This window comes from Thunnus albacares, chromosome 15 (assembly GCF_914725855.1).
Source record: "Thunnus albacares chromosome 15, fThuAlb1.1, whole genome shotgun sequence".
Classification (NCBI taxonomy): domain Eukaryota; kingdom Metazoa; phylum Chordata; class Actinopteri; order Scombriformes; family Scombridae; genus Thunnus; species Thunnus albacares.
In genome coordinates, this window is record NC_058120.1 from 2,159,247 (window position 1) to 2,179,519 (window position 20,273).

At 38.3% G+C, this 20,273-nt stretch overlaps 1 protein-coding gene across 2 annotated transcripts in view; it reads left to right on the top strand.

The window, feature by feature from the left end:
* Positions 1–20,273, top strand: part of gabrr2a (gamma-aminobutyric acid type A receptor subunit rho2a) — a 66,771-nt gene that overhangs the window by 26,443 nt on the left and 20,055 nt on the right. For both annotated transcript variants that reach the window (XM_044375631.1, XM_044375630.1), the window contains exons 4-6: positions 1,128–1,351; positions 13,868–13,950; positions 19,751–19,891. In XM_044375631.1, coding sequence (XP_044231566.1) covers positions 1,128–1,351; positions 13,868–13,950; positions 19,751–19,891 — 448 coding nt within the window. The remainder of the gene's footprint in view (positions 1–1,127; positions 1,352–13,867; positions 13,951–19,750; positions 19,892–20,273) is intronic.

The window sequence follows — 20,273 nt, forward strand, 5'->3', positions numbered from 1 at the left end:
TTTGTCAGAAATACAAGAAAAGAGCAGCTGGTGTATCTGTTTATAGCGCAGTTAAATGCATGTTGTTCAATGCAGGAGTCAGTCAAAAAAATTTGCATCCTTCATCAGTATGAGTAGTTTTTCACACACAGCAGAGCTCAGTACCAAACAAAAATAGTGTTACAATATGGTTTGATGTAATGACAGTCTCAATGATTGTAACTTTATACGTCAGCCCTAGAAACAGAACAGACATTGGGGCGTCTTTTGTACCCAGTGGAAGGGACCATAGAGTATCAAGGTCAGAACTTTTAGTAATTGTATTTCTTACCTTAAAGAGAATTCAACAACATACAGATTTTTTTTGTGTGTGAAAGATTCTTTGATGAAAATGTACAGAGCTGAATCAGTTTTCACAATAACTCATCACATGTAGTCAGTGCGAAGGCAAACACCAAAGTGAGGAAATCTAATTAAATGTTGACAACTAGAAGACCAAAAGCAGTTAAACATTGGCCGGTTTTCTCTGCTGATGGTCTTTTTGATGGTGTAAACAGCAAACAGATTTCCCTTGTTGTTCAGCTCCCGTCAGTCATTTCCCTCTCAGTGTGGATGCAGGGTCACTGTTTCTCAGAAGTCTTACATTTGGTTTCACAGCCTTGGGCTGCTTGTGCAGGTGTTACACTGTGTTTTAGCATGTCACAAATAAACATTTTACTGGTGTAATCAGTAAAATCCTCCTACCTCGAACATAAACTGAATTGAAACACTCCCCTCTGGCAGGAAGCTACAGTCTATTGAACAATGGCGCGTTACACTAACGCAATTATTTGTATTTCTACATTTGTACATTACATGTACTGTTTATACTGTGAACATTTGCACATTCCAAGTCAATATCGTGCATATTATGTTTTAAACTCAACAGCTCTTTTCACTTAGAATAAACTATATTTACTATATCTTATCTTACCTGTTTTGGCTTTAAAGTCCCAGTAAAACAGGAGTCAGAGCACCTTTAGCCTCCAGAATGTGGAAGGAATAATCCAGAGATTTGATTTAATCACTCAAAGATGGTCAGGTAGATAGCAGAACAATCAACATAGGGACACAGCATTACTCTAACACTCTTTCTTTCTTTCCCACAGGACTTCACCATGACCCTGTACCTGAGGCACTACTGGAAGGATGAGCGCCTGTCGTTCACCAGCAGCACCAACAAGAGCATGACGTTTGACGGTCGTCTGGTGAAGAAGATCTGGGTCCCTGATGTCTTCTTTGTCCACTCTAAGAGGTCCTTCATCCATGACACCACCACTGACAACATCATGCTGCGTGTCTTTCCTGATGGACACGTCCTCTACAGTCTGAGGTCTGTATCATTGCAGCATCTGACTCATTGTTCACGACCTATGTTCATCTGCCTAAGAGGAAACATTTTAATTCAAGTCCCATGCAGCATAAATATTTTCAATACAATCCTTTTACACAGCAGATATTTTGACTTGCTTTACAACCAGTTTACACACAGTAATTACTGGACCATGTAAGTGTATTAGGATTGGGAGGAGGGGGATTGGGAGGGGGTCAAATGTGCCCATCAGTACTTCTCATGGGACACTTTAACCTCAGGGTTATTACTGTAATCAAAAGGGTTGAAGAGCAGTAATCTTCTCATTTTGGATACATTATTTTGCCCGGTAAGAGGTTAAAAATGTAACACTTAAATTTATAACTGATGGATCCCACTATTTACTGTTTGCTAGCAGTAGCTGTTAGTCAGGAATTGACTGCTAAATACTAACAGTACAACGGACAAGGCTGGAAAATTCAGCTAAAGCTAGATTATGTATGTAGAAACAGACACACTCAATTTTTAAACAGCAAAAAAGTTAAAAATTGACTGACTTATTAAATATCAAAACAATTCAGATTGGCGTTTCTTTCCATAGCAGTTCCATACTTTGGCTGAGCGTACAGACATCTGCTGGAAATGCATGTTTAGCAGATAAGAAGCCAACAGTTTCATTTGTTATTTGGCTAACTCACAAATGAACATTAATTGACAACAGCTGATAAAATTGGGGTGGGGGATTACATTACATTACATCACTTTTTTTGTAATTTCCCTCATTCTTACTGTATTAATGTGAATTGCTGCTATGCTGATAAACTGATAGTGATAAACACCTGTTTAATTCTGGGGGAAAATAAAAAGATATTCCAGAATTTTGGAAAAATTATTATTTAATAAATAAATTAGAATATAAAGTGTTCAATAAATAACAAATAACATACACAGAAAGATGAAACCTATTAACATTCCAGAAAGGGAGACAGATATGGGCCTGGATGAGCTTGCTGCTCTACTCAGTCAACATTACATTTCATTCATTACCCAAGTGATTAAAAAGGTGTTTCAACATAACCTGCTGAATCTCAGCTTCAGAGTTCCCTGTTCTGAAACCCCCTGCCCCTCAGAGTTTCAGCAATATATTTGCCATAGGTATCAGTGAGATCTACTAATATTGGCTCCTGCAGACAACTAAGTATGATGCACACACTGTAGTCCTAATCGAAATTGCCCCATGGGAATACAGTTGTATATATATTTAACCTCATGTTTCAATTCAATGTTAATCATTTCACCTTTTTGAATACTTTATCACACATCATAACATTTGTAAATTCATTTTTAGTAGCCACTTGCTGTTGTAGCTGATGCTTTGCTTAGGTTGATATTTTTATAGTGTGCTAAGCTAAAACGTAGCTAGCTAGCAAACATGAGCAAGCTAGCAAGCCACAAAGCCAAAATACTAACCAAACTCTTTATGTGTACTGTAAATATAAATAGTATTTGACTCAAAAAGATTGATTGATTTATTTTCATATTTAAAGGGCACTAGCAAAATATCTAGCTTTAGCTAACAGAGCATAAAGCTTAGGGTAGTGATACATTCAGCAGTTTTATGGGCAATGCTGCAGGCAACAACTTTACCCTTCTCGCATATTCTTTTTAAGTTGCGAATCACTGTGTCCCCTCAAATGCCCCTATATTGCTACACTTACGGTGAAAAGTGTGCATTTCATTTGTGAACACAACAGCTGTGAGCACTGTGCCAAAGCTTTGGGTTTGGGGCTACCACTGCTTCAGCCCCGAATGGTTTGAGCCGCGCCCCGCATATTTCTGCTCCTCAAAACTGGTATTTTAATGTAACAGTGGAACTTAATGTGGAGCGACAGGAGGAGGGCTAGAAATATGGTGATGCACGTAACAAGACACATACAGGCTGTGGATGTATTACAGGCAGTGAAGTTGCTATTTACAGTGAGCGGAGCTGTTTCTAGCTGCTAAATGCTCCACTATGTTCACCACCTAGTCGATAACTTTGTCTGTCTGCTGTTTAGCGGGTGAGCAGGTGGTGTACAGTGGTGTTCAAAAGAAAATAAGGCAAGAGGTTTTTCAGTATATCAAAGATGCTGTTTCATCTTTAAAATGAAAAATGATCTGCTCTCAGCAGGATATTTTAGGGACATATAATAATATTTGGCATGCTATATCGGGGCATCTTGTGATTCTGTACTTCTCAGTATGCTTTGTCAGAAGCTGGTCTGGACTCTGGCAATACTGCACAATTCCTAAGAGCAATATTAGGGGTATGAAGATATTTGACTCTAAGCTCTGTTAATGGTAGCTTTAGAGAATATTGACTTTATTATTTTGCTTCCTTCCTGTGACTCATTATGTCATAATTATGTAATTTGAAGCCACATTAAGCTCATTTCGGTTCCATTCATGCCTTCCTTATTAAGGGCCTTGTTAAGGATGATGTTTGGTGCTACACTCTGTGCTTGCTGTTGTCAGTATAGCATGTGTACAGCAGGTGGAGGGCTTCTTGATTTTATCCCCTTGCATCCAGAGGAAAATCATTTTTAATTAGTATTTTATGTCATTAAGCTTTATTATTTTCTTGTTTTTTATTTGATGTTTAGATGTTTTTAAAATTATTTCCAATTTTTTATAACAAATTGTCCCATAAAAGAGTGCTCTCTACTGATTAAGCATTGCACACCTATAACATTGAAACAAAAAGGGATTAAAATCAATGCAGCAGAAACAGAGATATCATGTTTTTTATAGCATGCCACCCTCTTCCTTGTAAAAACCAAGCACCTAGATTTCCCACAATGCACCTACACGTATTTCACTCCATTGTGAAATGTGTGAAATGCATGTGGGGTGTGTTATGCTAGTAGCAGTTAATGCAGCCTGGAGCTGCTAGCCTCCAGCAGAGATGAGGAGCTGCAGAGATCTGCTAACCTCATTTCTTTCTAACTCCACACCTCCAGATTTTTTTAATTTCAAACCTGTAGTCTCCAGCCCCAACTAATGCTGACTCAAGTGACATCACTTGAGGCAGTTTATCAGATTTCACATAGTTCCCTCTGGAGACACAAAAGACTTCTTTTTACACATATGCAGTAGTTCTCCCCAACACCTGGAAACACACACTGATGTGTAAAAATGGTTCTCCTTTAATCTATTAAAGTCTAATTGGCTCCTTTTGTAACAAGCTACAGTAATTCCCATTTTTTGACATTTTCAAAAGCTGTTTTAATATCAGGCCTATATGACCATCCTTCAGAGGACTCACTGATTCCATCATGTTCCACAGTATGAAGCTGACCCAGGACTCAGTGGGTGGTCACAGATTCTGTTCTATTTAAAGCTCTGTTCTGTTAGTGGTAAAAGTGTCCTGGTTTCTGAGTGCCACCATTGGTTTTGGACTGTATTCAAAAGCCAATACTGAGATCCAGCTGACTTCATTAGATGCGTTCACAATCAATTAGCTCAACTCACTTCACTACAGGGGGTATATAGTGACATCCCATCAGGAAGATTCAAGCACTCTGCTGCCACCTAGCGTCTACAGGTAGGTAGTGCAGCCCCTACATTTACCGCCACGGCAGCACCTTAGTAACACAGCGGTAAAGTAGACAAATGAAACAAGAAACATCTGTATTATAGATTTTTTATCTGGGCTTGTAAATAATTTCGTCATTTTATGAAATGACAAAAATGATTTTTGTCATGATTTGACATCTTGTGCAGAAAGTTCTATATCCTCAAAAGCAGGCTGTTAGAGGGTTGTTGTTGTAAAATGTATTCCATTAAAGTTGACCTTGTTTTTTATCCAGATTCTATTAAATCTGCTTTGAAGGATAATTGAGCCTTACTGGACCTTATTTTCCCCTTTTTTTGCCATCATAACAGTTTAAAATGTGATTCCTTATTTCACTGTAGAGCAGCTCCATGTTTTTTGTGAGCAGTAGCCTTCTAGGCTAAGCACAGGTTTCAAAGAATGAATGCAACACTTTTGTATAGTGTGGTGTAGAAAAAAAAAAAAATCTTTTTTCTTTGACAGTTTTATTCCTATCCCAAACTGCCTCCTGATCTTGGTCTACAGTGTCTCTGTTACTGAATCTTTATCTGCATCCACTTTGCCCTTTCTTCTGCTGTTCCTTTTGTTCTTTTTATGCTGATGTTCCCTGTCGTCTGCTCAGAATAATCAGTGGATTTACTGCAAAACACTGCAGTGATGTCAGGTGGCAGACAGAAGGTGTAACTGCAGAGATAATAACACATTAAAAGAACACTTGTATCTTGAGGGACAGGTGCATCTGAGAAGACAAAGAAAGACAGGATGCTAAGCTCTAAAACTCTCAACTAGAAAATTGTAAAGACAGACAAACAACATTTCAGTGTGGAGAGGTTCTGTCTCAGGTTTGGCTTTTATATAGAAGAGCCCCCCCTAGATAACCACAGATAATGAGAAATAGAATGTTGGGGCTTCTGAAAGAGGCTCTAATTGATATTCTCTATAATAACAATGTCTGAGCTGACAGTGTGTAATCTGTTGGGTGTGGCTCATAGTGATGGACCTACAGTACAGAGAATTATCAGCAACTCTGCAGCTCCCCTCGGCTTTACAGAGCTTTATAGTGAGTTTCAGCTCATTGTTTAGCTGTCTGACTGTAACTTTACTGTTTTGGTTCACTCTCAGCGCTCTCATATCCCCCTCAAATGTGCTTTCAGTGTAAGCGATGGGGCCAAAATTCACAGTGTGTCCACACAGTCATTTAAAAGTTGATGTGAAGCTTATATGAGTCTTCTGAGTCAGTCATATCAAGTGGATATCTGACACATTTACAATCGTTTTATTATCAAATTCCCTCTTCGTGTTCCCTGTTGAGCTGTGGTTGAAGAATAGTAACAAAAAGAGGAACTTTGGCACTAAAAAGACTGTAACATTGAAAGATATTCTATCGCTTCATATTAGCTTCAGATAAACTTTTAAATCCATTTTTGCACAGAAGGAGGACTGTGGATTTTATCCTCCATCACTTCCATTGTAAGGTCATTATGAAGGGATCTTCTAATGGTCAGTATGAACAGGAGGAATGATTACAGCAAGAGAAACAGGTTTACATGTTCATTTGGGCTCCTGACTGTTGTTTTAAGACAGACATTGAAAAATTGTGAACCTGTCCTTTAACACTAAAAAGATCAGTGTATGTTGGTGGAAACAGCTGTTATGTGGGGGGTGATTAGTCTTTGTAGGTTTTAATAATCTTTGGACTATTTCATGTTTATCTTAATACAACACTCACATGCTATATGTACATTAATTGGTCATTGTAGTCATTCCTCCTGTCTATACTGGCTGTGAATGGATCTCCTCCTAATTCAACTACACTGAGGTGATGTGGGATAAAATCCAGAGTAATATGAGACTCGAGTAGTCTGAGTTGGCCACATCCTTCATTCTTACCGCACCTACACTCACCTACACACAACAATAACACAGGCCCAAGTAACCTACATCCATCACTTTATTGCATTAAACACATTTTAGCTGTGTTTTGTTCTACAGTATGTATACTATGCATACATTATGTATCCTCAAAGTTCAGAACAAAAGAGCAAAAATGAATGAATAATGTAAATGAAACATCATCACACAACCGACGCTGAAAGAATACATTAATGAAAGACACGTAGAGCAGAGCCACAGGCAGCGAAACACATTATGAATGAGAAAACTGGCTGTTTTTGAAGAGAACTCATTCAAGTCCAACTTTCCACCCAGATCAGATGCAGTGGCCAGAAGTGACACCGTCAGGTTTTGTTTTGAATGCATGACATTTGATAAAAGCAACATTCCTCCCCGTAGTTGCCGAAAGGAAGCATCAGATACGGTTTTCACGTACATGTTAGGAAATGTTGACTGTTATCCACAACTCAGCATTGTCTTTAGTATCTCTGAGTTGCGCTCTGTCTGTCAGATGGAAAGAAAGATGTGAAGTGTATCAGTTCATTAGAGATGTTTCTTCCAAATCAGAGGGGCAGCTGAGGAGCGAGTGTTGTCTGTCTGATTCTGTCTCTAACTGCTATCTCTAGCTTCTTTTCTTTTTTAGTTTGCACTCTGCCAACTAACGAGCAGTGTCACAGCTGACACGAGTGTCTCTTCATTTCTGCTCTGCAAACATTTTAATTGGTTACAAAAATATCAAAATCAATGCAGCAGAACCAGATATACTGTTGTTTTTTATTTCATGTATTCGTCTTCCTTGTCAAAACCTGGCACCTTCATTACCCAGAATGTAACTAGATGGCTGACAGGTTGGATGGACATTCATATGTGTTAAGTTAGTAGCGGCTAATGTAGCCTGGAGCTGCTGTCCTCCAGCAGAGATGAGGAGCTACAGAGGTCTGCTAACCTCATTTCTTTCTAACTCCACACCCCCAGATTTGTTTACTTTTCAAACTTTTAGTCTTTAGCCCTAACCAATGCTGACTCAAGTGACATCACTTGAGGCAGTTTATCAGATTTCACACAGCTCCCTCTGGAGACACAAAAAGACTTTATTCAACTTTTTTCAAACCTAAAGTTGTACTCCCCATCACCTGGATACATACACTGATGTGAAAAATAGGTGGAGTTCCCCTTTAAGATAGACTTAAAGGGCTGGGGGAAAAAAATACAAAGTCATCCTTTGAGGCCTGTTGCTAACTTTAAACCACCTACATAGCCACGGGTGTGCCTGTGCCACCAGGATCTCACTTGACTTGTCGCACTTGACTTGAGGGGGGTTTTTTTGTTGTTGTTTTTTTAGCGGTAGCCAAAATGGAAATAAGAAAGTGCAAGTAAGTTAATGCTACTTCAGACAGCATAGACTTCAAAAACGTGAGTCAGATACACCCTCTCTCTCTCTCTCTCTTTCTTTGTGTCTGTCTGTATCTTTGACTCTTCGCTCGCTTCGGTTTCTGCCCTGCTGGTTAAATGTTCCACTGTGGCTCTCTGTGTGTAACACTATTTAAATCTTTACTGTGTTGTTGCTGTGGCTGTTGTGTTGTTGCTGTCTGTGGAGCCGGCCGTGGTTTTTTGAATAAGTTGTTTGCTGGTTGTTAAATCACCTGTTGCTGCTGCTTGTCTGTGATGTGTGAGTGTTTGGAGGCTGTGCAGAAGGTCTGCTGGTTGGTCCTGAAAATATCTTTATTCAGCACTTTGTACTGTACAGTATTTTAAGCCTTGAGGGATGTTTTTTCCATATCAAGCATATAAATGAGGATGTGTAAGTCATGTATATGATACATGCACTGATACTTGTTGATGTGAACATAAGGTTTTAGATCTGTTAATGAGTTCAAACCTGTATCAGAGTTCAAGCTTCGTTGGTCTGTAGCTGATATATTTTAGTTTGCTAAGTAAATAAGAGAATTGTGCAATAATAGCCTACATATGATATGTGGATTGCACACCCAGTTGGAATGATTTCCTGGATGAGTTACTGTCTCCCTCCTAACGACCCACTCCATCCAATTATGTATGTGTGTCTGTAAGCACATCAGATCTCTCAGAGACAGATTTCTAACAAGCAGTGAGTTGTTGTTCCATCATGTCTTGCTATGAGATGAAACTTCAGCTCTGCAGAAACAAGAAACAGAAAAATAACAGATTCATTTACATTCTAAGCTCAGTTAAATCTAGTGTCCACACTATCTGGGGACATTTCTATTACTTTTGTGATCAATTTTAACTTTAGATTTAAAGCAATGTTGAACCTACAGTAAGCAGTTCATCCTGGGTGGACTGTAATGTGCATATATTGCTGAGTTTATTTGACTAAAATCCTGCAGCTACGTTTCTGTGACTCCTCTCTGATTTTTAATCAATTCTGCTAAAGTCCGGAAGCAAATGGAAATGACACATCACAGCTCTGTGGATGTTTCTTATCGTTTTAAACCTTGAAGGTGTGCTGACACATGTAAGTCATACTATTGTGCTTGATGTATAAATTTTGCTTTAGTAAGTAAGTCATTTTTGAAATGGGACCTGCTGGCGCAGCCTATTGTGTTCTTGGCTGAGGGATTGTAAATGTAATGATAGTTTATAAATGAAGCTAAACTTGGTTAATCTCACACTTTGCTATATTGTTGGATATGTTATGCTTACTTAATTTATGTCAGTGGTATGTTGTCAGTGTGTTTTTGCCATGTAATGGCATTGTGCAAATAACTTATAGGCATAGACTAAAAGAACCGTATGGTTGTGTGGATACCATTGCTGTTAGAATATCTGATGTGATGTAGCTACATGTTCAATGCTGCAGATGTTCAGTAAGTTAAACCATTGCAGTCACCTCAACTCCAGGTTTGTCATTACTTTTATGCAACAATTATGCTATAATGTTATTAGGGAAATCACTGCAGCATTAAATGAAGAAACAGCAGAATCAGATACACCGTCATTTTTTATTTCATGTATTCGTCTTCCTTGTCAAAACCTGGCACCTATATTACCCAGAATGTAACTAGATGGCTGACAGGTTGGATGGACATTCATATGTGTTAAGCTAGTAGCGGCTAATGTAGCCTGGAGCTTCTGTCCTCCAGCAGAGATGAGGAGCTACAGAGGTCTGCTAACCTCACTTCTTTCTAACTCCACACCCCCAGATTTGTTTGCTTTTCAAACTTTTAGTCTTCAGCCCCAACCGATGGTGACTCAAGTGACGTCACTTGAGGCAGTTTATCAGATTTTACACAGCTCCCTCTGGAGACACAAAAGACTTTATTCAACTTTTTTCAAAGCTAAAGTTGTACTCCCCATCACCTGGATACATACACTGATGTGAAAAATAGGTGGAGTTCCCCTTTAAGATAGACTTAAAGACTTGGGAAAAAATACAAAGTCATCCTTTAGTAAGTAAGTAATTTTTGAAATGGGACCTGCAGCATTAAATGAAGAAATAATGTTGCAGATCGCCTCCGTCACCTTATTTCTTGAAACTATCATATGTTGCTAAGCAACAGTAAACAAAACCAGTGATCTGCTATTGATACAATGAATAGAAGGCAAATACTAATACTAATGTTAATGAGATCAAAACAAGAGTAAAAAACTGGTTGTTGTTTGATGTACATATCACTTTGGTTTTTGCACATCTAATATCCTACAGACACACCTAAATGAATATTTCTGGCGACACTACTGCTTTAAACGCATTCAACTCTTCAATAAGTGCTAAAATACATTATATAATACGATAGAAAGCAAGAAATTGTGTTTGTGTCAGTACGTGACAAAGCCCTGCAGACTTCATTAAAAATCAATGTACAGTCATATCTGTATGTCTGGTTATTGTTCAGTCTGCAGCCAGAGAAATCAGTGTTTCTAGACTGTCCTTTTATGAGTTAACTCAGGCACTAATTCACTCATATACGTGTTTTGCTCAATTTCTACTTTAATTGCTTTCGCATTCTTCATCATGTCAGATGATGCTTAACTTTTGGGTGAAGCAGCGGGGGACACAGCACAGAGAATAGAGAAGTCTTCTGGCAATGTTTGAAGTTCTGTTTGTAGTTAAGCTCAACTCCACATCTCCAAATCCATGACATGGAAACTCATGAATTATTTTAAGATTAAGAGAAGATTTCTCCCATTTCATGAGTCATATTTCAGTCTGACAGCTCACTTTAATGAGCACCTCCCACACAATACCATACCAACCTGCAGGCTCATTTGGATCAGGAATATTTGCAGTTTAGGTATGATCTTATATTCTAATCCACAAAAACATTAAAAGCAGACAACAGCTTCGGTTTGTAGATTTTCAACATCACAAGCAACCAGTGCACCATAAATTCGTCATATGAGACCGACATATTACAAAAAAATGGAGTTAGACTGATTAAGATGTAACTGGTTTATTGCCCGCAGATGAAAGTCTTTCTCACGTTCGGTTTGAGATTTTTTTTCAGGACAGCAGATTGGAGAACAGAGCGGCAGGATGTGGGAAAGACAGCAATGAGAAAGAAGAGGATTTTAGGGAGATGATGACATGGTTAGAAAGCAAGTAGAATGAGAAGATTTATTTCAACATTGTGTGAATCAAAAAGTTCAGCGGGATATTGTGTGGAGCCAGGATCTGGCGTCTAATCAGTGTTACTGCATGTCAAACAGTATCATCGCTTCAGTTTGAGGCTGTTTGATTTTACTGGTCACCCAGAAAGTTGGAATAACTGAGCAAATTGCCTTTTTAGTTGGTCCATGTGTACTTACACTACAACAAAAATATCATGTTACCACATGCATCTCCAGTAAGCTGATATCCTGAACATCATCTAAATGAAAAACCTGGTTACCATCACTGGAGAAGAATAAAGAAAAAGTAAAAATCAGATGCTGTGTTTAGTCTTTAAACATAGATAAAAGCAACATTTTCTCTCACCAGTTAAAATGAGTGAAAGATGATTAGAAATGAATGTCAAGGCTAGGGGAGAAATTGATGGGAAAGGATTTTAGACGACTTGTTGAGAATCTGATATGAGGTGTTGTCTCACTCTGAATCTCTCTCTCTGCTGGGGGAAGGTGTACTCTCTTTACGTTCTGCCTTAACTGCTGCAACCTGTTTATAACTAAGTTACAGCGGTTCAAACTGTATCTAAGCTAATTCTGAACTCAATCAAAGCTGGTGCAACAGGCTACTTTTTTCCCAGGAATTAGCAGTTTCACAGCAGGTCTAAATGCACATTTCAAGAGATCTTTACAGATCCCCTCCAGACCTGTTCTATCGCATGTAAAAACACTCTGCTGTGACTTTCCACAAAATTCCAATTTACTCCTTGAGCGTGGAGGATGTGACAGGAAATGAATGTGAAAACAAACTGTATGTACAGTACATCATTCTGCACAGTGAAGAGAAGAACATTCATGGCTGGAGGGGGATTCTAAAAAGGATAATCCCTCTTCATTACATCATGAGTCCCGTCTTTTTTTTACCATCATTTCCATCAGTTATGATCACATCTTTATCACCAAAGCAATTGTTGAGATCTGAAAACATGGTGACATCACTACAACAAAGTCCTACAAGGCAACACCAAACACATAAGCAGGATCACCATCAACAGTCTATCCAGATGTATAAAGCACTTTATTTGGAGGTCAAAATGAAAGTGAGAGCACTGAAATGTTGCTGACAATAATAATAATAATGATAATAAACTTTATTTATATAGCACCTTTCATAACATAAAATGCAGCTCAAAGTGCTTTACAGAAAGAGGTACAAACAAACAAGCAGGCAAAAAAAAGATATTTTATAATATTAAAAGAAAGGAGAAAGATAAATACAATAAACAATACTGTTGTGTACTACTGTGATAAAAAGAGGATAAAAGGAGGTAAAATCATGAGATAAAAAAGATAAAACAGTTCATTAAAAGCAAGCATACAAATAAGTTTTGAGCTTCTTCTTGAAAATATCAACAGAGGATGTTTGTCTAATATGTGGTGGGAGTTTGTTCCAGATCTTTGGTACGTAGCTGCAAAAAGATGCCTCAACATAACTTTTTGCATTTTGTTTGTGGCACATTTAACAAGCCAGCGTTAAGCCACCTCAGCGAACAGTTTGGAACATATTCTGACAAACAATCTGAGAGATACGAAGGTGCTCGAGACCTTTTTGGGGTTTAAAAACAAGTAAAAGCATTTTAAAATCTATCCTCAATGTTACAGGTAGCCAGTGCAATGATGCTAGTACTGGTGTAAAATGTTCCCTTTTTATAGTTTTGGTTAAAATTCTTGCCGCTGAATTTTGAATGAGTTGCAGCCGATCAATGGTTTTATTTGGTAAACCAGTATAAAGTGCATCTTCCAAAGTAAGGTACGGTCTGACTATTGCAATGTTTCTTAAATGATAAAAAGCTGTCTTTGTAATGTTGTGGACATGACTTTTAAAATTCAATTCAGAATCAAGGATAACACCCAAGTTTTTTACTTCTGGTTTAATAATCCCTCATTGCACAAGAAATCTTCAGTAAGCAGGCCAAAGTTGGAGGAAGGAAAGTTTGGCTCCCTTGAAGCTTGCTTACAACCTGACTGAACTCAACAATAACTCAACAATAGTAATAAAACTGAATTATCCTTTCATCTTTCATCTGTGGTGCTGACTGGTTGGTGCACACCGCAGAACCACAGAATGCTTAACATAGCAAATGACAAGAGTCATATCCTTCACTATGGGAAGCCACCGAAACTCTGTCTAATAAGTATGAGCTACTTCTGTCCGGTCCTGATTAGCTTGTAACTCTAAGCCTAAATCAACAAATTGTAAAAATAATACCATGAAGGCAATCTTTATATTATGATTCAGGCCACAGAAAATGAGCAAAAGCCGGGACGACACACAAAACATAATCCTGTGTTACTGTGGAGATGTTCCCCAGTCACCATGTGGTTGCATTCAAATAAGTCAAAGTGACATTAGTGAATGTATGCAGTACCATGACTGTTCTCACCATGTGTCTGCTGTCGTTGAACAGAGTGACGGTGACGGCAGCCTGTAACATGGACTTCAGCCGCTTTCCTCTGGATTCTCAGACCTGTTCGCTGGAGCTGGAGAGCTGTGAGTACAGTAGCATGTTCCATTTATACTTCAAGAAATCATGCTCATGGTTAGTCCAGGAGAAATGAATACCCTCCAATCTGTTATTCTGTTTCAATGTTTACAGGAATGTTAAATTATCACATTGTTTCTTTGACTTGTGTAAATGAGGACAGAGCTATACTGTAAACTCCAAAATGGAAAGCACACACAAAAATGAATGAGAGGGAACCAAGACACCAGAACATGTTTGCCCCAACACCTAAACACACACACAAGCACACACACACACAAGGTAAAGAAGGTTAAGTGCACTGAAGGTAAGGCTATGTCCAAGATGACACACACGGTGAAGCCAGACAGACAGCAGTAAATGCTCTTTTTTTAAAAACATAGAGTAAAAGTTTCAGAGTTAATCCAGCTAAAATGCTTACAAAAATAGCATATGAATTAAAACCCTGGGGCAGCAGCACTCACTCAATTACCATCCACACACCGAGCCAAACCACAGCAGAGCAGAAGGCAACAGAGAGGAGAGCAGCACCAATAAATGCTTGAAACAAACAGAGAAGAACACATGAAAGTAGCAGTTCTAAACCAACAATACCAGAGGAAACATTATTACTGAGGTCAAATACTATTAAATGCAGGTTAGTTGTTGTGAAAACTCTAATAAAATAACATGTCAGGTTTACCTGTCAGTGGCAATTTTCTATCGATGCCTAAACTTAGATCCTGACACTGTGTCAACCTGTTAAAGTATCACAGCAATGTGTATCAAGGCCTCACTACAACATGCCTAACATCATGTGACCATAATGAACAAGACCTCATTATGTCACACATTATCAGGGAGGAGTTGCACTGGTTTTGCATACATGACATACTGTCAGTCTTACCAGGTACCCCATTTATGTGCACAAGCCCGAAAATAATGTACCCAAAATAAGAAGGTGACTGTTCTTCAACCCTTTTGATTACACTCATAACCCTGGTCTCATTAAAAATGTAAATCTTTAAATTTTATAACCAAAAAGTCAGAAGGAGTATAAGTGATCCTGAAAATAATGCCACCAAGGCTAAAGTGTTAAAAAGGGGCAAAATCCCTCCATACTTGTAGGTTATTTGAGGTGAGGACACATTGGCTGGTATCTACATTGATTGAGAGAAAGATCAGTTTAGAATTAGATACATATAAACATTCCTGAAATATTTAGTATTGCAAGCATTTTTTTTCTGACAAACAAGCACAAGCTGCGTATTTACTACTAGTTACTACCTTAAAAGATAGCTTCACAATGTTTCAAGTGTGTCTTCAAACAACAGTCAGGTGTCCATAGTAACAGTGAAAGAGGTTTTCCTCGCTGTAATCATTCCTCCTGTTCATACTGGATATTAAAAGATACTTCAAATGTGCTTTCAATGGAAGTGATGGAGGCCAAAATCCACAGTGTGTCCACACAGTCATTTAAAAGTTGATGTGAAGCTTATATGAGTCTTCTGAGTCAGTCATATCAAGTGGATATCTGACACATTTACAATCTTTTTATTATCAAATTCCCTCCTCGTGTTCCCTGCTGAGCTGTGGTTGAAGAATAGTAACAATGAGAGGAACTTTGGCACTAAAAAGACTGTAACGTTGAAAGATATCTACTTGCTTCATATTAGCTTCAGATAAACTTTAAAATACAGTTTAGCACAGAAGGAGGACTGTGGATTTTATCCCCCATCACTTCCATTGTAAGGTCATCATGAAGGGATCTTCTAATGGTCAGTATGAACAGGAGGAATGATTACAGCAAGAGAAAACATGTTTCGATATTCATTTGGGCTCCTGACTGTTGCTTTAAGACAGACTTGAAAAATTGTCGTCCTTTAAAGGCTAATATTTATTTATTACATGATGGCTCTGATTAACATACCTTTGGCCATCATTCCTATCCATACAGATAACACTGTACTCGTGAAAAGAAGTCAAAGTAGGTGAGAAACACAACTAGACAGATTGTGATACTTGTTTGGAAGAGAAAAACAAAGGCAATTGGTAAAATTCTTCTGTTGTAGAGATGTTGTCCTGTTCCTGGATCAACTACTTTGATCAGTACAGAGTTAAGGGCAACACACACCAGCAGCATACAACGTGCATTGCAGACTGATGCCACTGTCCTGTCTCTCAGTGTCGACATGCATCAAGGGCAACTCTACCTTGATTTTTTTCTTCTGTGTGTGGGGCTGTATGTTTACTGTGTACGCTGGGAGTAAATTCATCAAATGGCCGTAAATTGTAAGACAAACAGAATCATCATCATAATAATGATGTGATACATACAGTGGTGGAAAGTAACTAAGTACATTCACTCAAGTACTTCACACACACACACACACAGCTTAAGTTAATTTTCAGATTCAAATTTGACATAAAATATAATGATGAGTTTATAAATCACACTTAAATCAGTGGTTCCCAAAATGTTTGGCTTGTGGCCCTTTATAAAAAAATCAGTGTAGATATGTCATCTAGTCATGTTAACAGTTCCACCAAAGAGACATTTCCCCTCACATGGTTTCAAATAAATAACAGTTTGAGGTCAAACTCACAAAAACTCAAAGATTAAAAGAAAGTTCTTAAAAATTATTCCAAATGTTTGTAGTAGAACTATGTTTTTTCTTCTTTCCTACCCAATATCTTATCTCATGACCCTTTATAAAGCAGTTCACACTAGCTCCACCCCGAGCAGCTACAACTATAAAATGCTGCTTATGCATTGACTGTTAAATTGTCCGTTAAAGTCACAGGATACATTTTCTGCAAAACAAATACTTTTACTTTAGTACTTTAAGTATATTTAGCTGGTAATACTTGTATACTTCTACTTAAGTAGATTTTTCCTACTATAGTATGACCTGTGAAAAAGGCCTATCACTGCCTCTAGAGTGCTCTTCTCACTAACCAGCTCAAGTGTTTTCTGGTGACGTAGCAGGGATAAGAGGGTGGGTCATACCTGAAAAGAGACTGAGCAAGAGGGACTCTAATGTCTGATTTCTTTTTGTTTTGTTTTGTTTTGTTTTGTTCGTTTTTTATGAGACATGAAAGATATTCTTATGAAAGACCCAGTACATGCCAGGGGCCATTTCTCAAAGAGTCCCCATACATTTAATATTAAGGCGCACCTTCTGATGTTTTAAAACTCAAGTGTGAACTGTGTGCAGCTTCAAAACATCAACAGTCAGCTGGGAAGACATTTGGGGATTTGGGGTTGCTACTGGGCACTATTCAAAATTACAGATTTTGTAAAGATAAAAGCTATTCACAAAGCTTCTTCCAGCTCCTGAGGTAAAGAACCGCTCCAAGAAAAAGTAAGCAGGAAGTGCAGAAACAAGTTTATCTGACTGTTTGTTTGTGATATTAATCACAGCTGAGCTGTGTTCATATTTTCTCTCAAAACATCACAGTTACATCATCAGGCCTATTTTACAGCCTCAGTTCATTTCATTTAGAGTCTGAACAGTAATAATGGATGTAATGGATTTCCTCTGTTCTTATACTGGACACACATCTGCATCAACAGCAGTTTATTAACTTGTCAATGAATCATAATGAACTCTCAGTCTTGAGCCATTCTTATGTCTGTCTGATAACTGGCTGACGGTGATATCAATTAAATATCCAAACAAAACAAGACAAAACAAGTGAAAAATTCAGTAGTTTGTGTTAAGTGTCTATTAAAGGGTAAAGCTTTTTTCTATATTGCTCTTATTATTATCATGAAGACCAAAGCCAACAATGTGTTAGTCCACCTCTCAGTACTTTATGACTTCCTCTTTGTCCTTATTGAAGAGGAATTTCCTGAAACAGCCAGTTGCTGTTTAACAAACGTTACTCAAACAGGAGACTATTTTCAGCAGCAGATTAATCCATATTCTGTGTTCTTGTGAGTATTTCTGGTAGAAGGATGGTGTGTGTGGGATTGAGTCAAAATAAACTAAAGTGTGTGTGTTCATGGTTATGAAGAAACATGCCACCCTTTTTAATTGTTTTTAGCCATGCTAGCAGCGTGGCTTTAGGAATGACAGTCAGTCGGTCAGTCCATCATTTTGGTCCAAACTCTAATATCTCAACAACTATTTGATGAATTTCCATGAAGTGTTGTAAATACATTCATATTAGGACTCTGGTGATCCTCTGACTTTTCCTCTAGTGCTACCATGAGGTTCACATTTGTGGCTCTGAGTGAAATGTTGCTATTGGATGCCATGAAATTTGGTTCAGATATGCATGTTGCCCTCAGAACAAATTGTAATGGCTTTGGTGATCCCTTGACCTTTCATCTAGCTCCGTCATCATTTCAAAATTTCATTTTGTCCAGTACTTTGGTTTATGATCAAATCCCTGCCAAACTAATAACATTCCCATCAGCCTCTAATTTCTGTTTAATGCCAGTTAGCAAATTTTAAACTAAGATGATGAACATGGTAAACGTTACCTGCCAAATATCAGCTTGTTAGAATTGTCATAGTGAGCATGTTAGCATGCTGATGTTAGCATTTAGCTCAAAGCACCGCTGTGCCTCAGTACAGCCTCACAGAGCTGCTAGCTGCAGGTGCTGGCTGTAGATTCTTAGGGCCAAATCCACAAAGAATGGATTGCGCCCGCTAATAGCACCATGAATTGCGCAGCATTTGTACCTGCAATCTACCCCGTTTTAAGGTCCTATTCACAAAAGATGATATGCCGGCGCAAACACGCACGTAAAGTTTTGCAGCTGGGTGCAATTTGCCCTTGTTTTGCATCTGTTTGAGCCTCAAATTGCTCATCTTTAATTAGCAGAGGAGCACACACACAGAGCTCTCCACAATCACAAACCAACTTTCATACATGATTCTTCTTTGACTTCTCTAGTATTTACATCTATAACATAATTTATTGAGATGTCCATTAAATTAGACTACAGTTATTAATGTGACTCAGGCAGGTCTGAAACATGTTAGATTCATGTCTGAATCTCACAAATATGTTGTTCAGGTGTCACTGAATGTATCCGGGATTTTGCAGAAACATCAGTACTGATGTTCTGTTTGTTGCCCACAGCTGGCTGTGTGTCACAGCTGGCTGCAGCATCACACAGCAACTAAAACAATAACAACGTCTCCAAACTGAGAAATAGGCTGTATGCAGCACAGCAGTGGTAACTTCAATAACACCGCATCAGTCAGGATCTGACAGTAATTAATGTTCCGAGTTCTGGTACCCGCTATCTTTTTGTCTCATTTGCAAAGGTTTAGCGGCTGCAAAAGCCGCACAATCCAAAAATAGAATATGTTATCTTTTTAAATGCAGAATTTCATTTCTGACTGTATAAATGATGTGATTAAAAGGTGTTTTCATTCTGAAAGATTTTCATGATTATTGGTCAGTGATACCACTCATCACTGTAAAAAAAAATCTCACACTGTAGCATATGCTGCTATTTTCTTCCACTGCTAGTTTCATGGTGCAGATTGTTTACTTGTGCCTCAGGCTGCTGCTCAGTGGTTGCTCATCAAAAGCTGTTCATTTTTACTCACTGCAAAGTACTGCCCATGTCAGCTCCCATGAGCCTGTGTTCACACTCACACACGAATAAATGACAACTGTAATAAAACATGTAAACAGCGTGAAATTAAAAAATATATATATCGATCAATTATATAAATATATATTGATAATAATATTGAAAGTGAGTCTCATTCATTTTCATTCATTTTTTATTTGTCATGATGTCATGATGAGACTCTCTGTAGTCCATACTTAGAATGAAGTGGACTGTGTGATGTTTTGCAGATGCCTACACTGATGAAGACCTGATGCTCTACTGGAAGAGTGGCGATGAGTCCCTCAGCACTGACGATCGCATTTCCTTATCGCAGTTCCTCATCCAGAAGTTCCACACCACATCTCGCTTGGCCTTCTACAGCAGCACAGGTACACAAGGAGCGAACTAATGCAATGAGTATTAAGTTATGCATGATGCTTGTTAGATATTGTTCTTGTGTACAAAACCATGACATGAATGGCAACTGGTTTGTCCAAATGAATCATGTTTGAATCAGTCTGCCTCCACAAAGACAGAACAAAGACAGACCATGGACCCTTTTTATCTTAGTAAATGACTTTTCTTCTAGTGTCACTGTCAAGACAAACTTTATGCTTTGAGCTTCACTGCTGGCTTTTAAAGCTTTTTTTATGGAATATCATGGAGTAACAGAAGCAATACAGGCTTTACAAAGGTTAGTATTGTTTCACTAACCTAACCCCAGGCACTTACAGGGTAGCTGACACATAACATAAACACATATAGCTTATA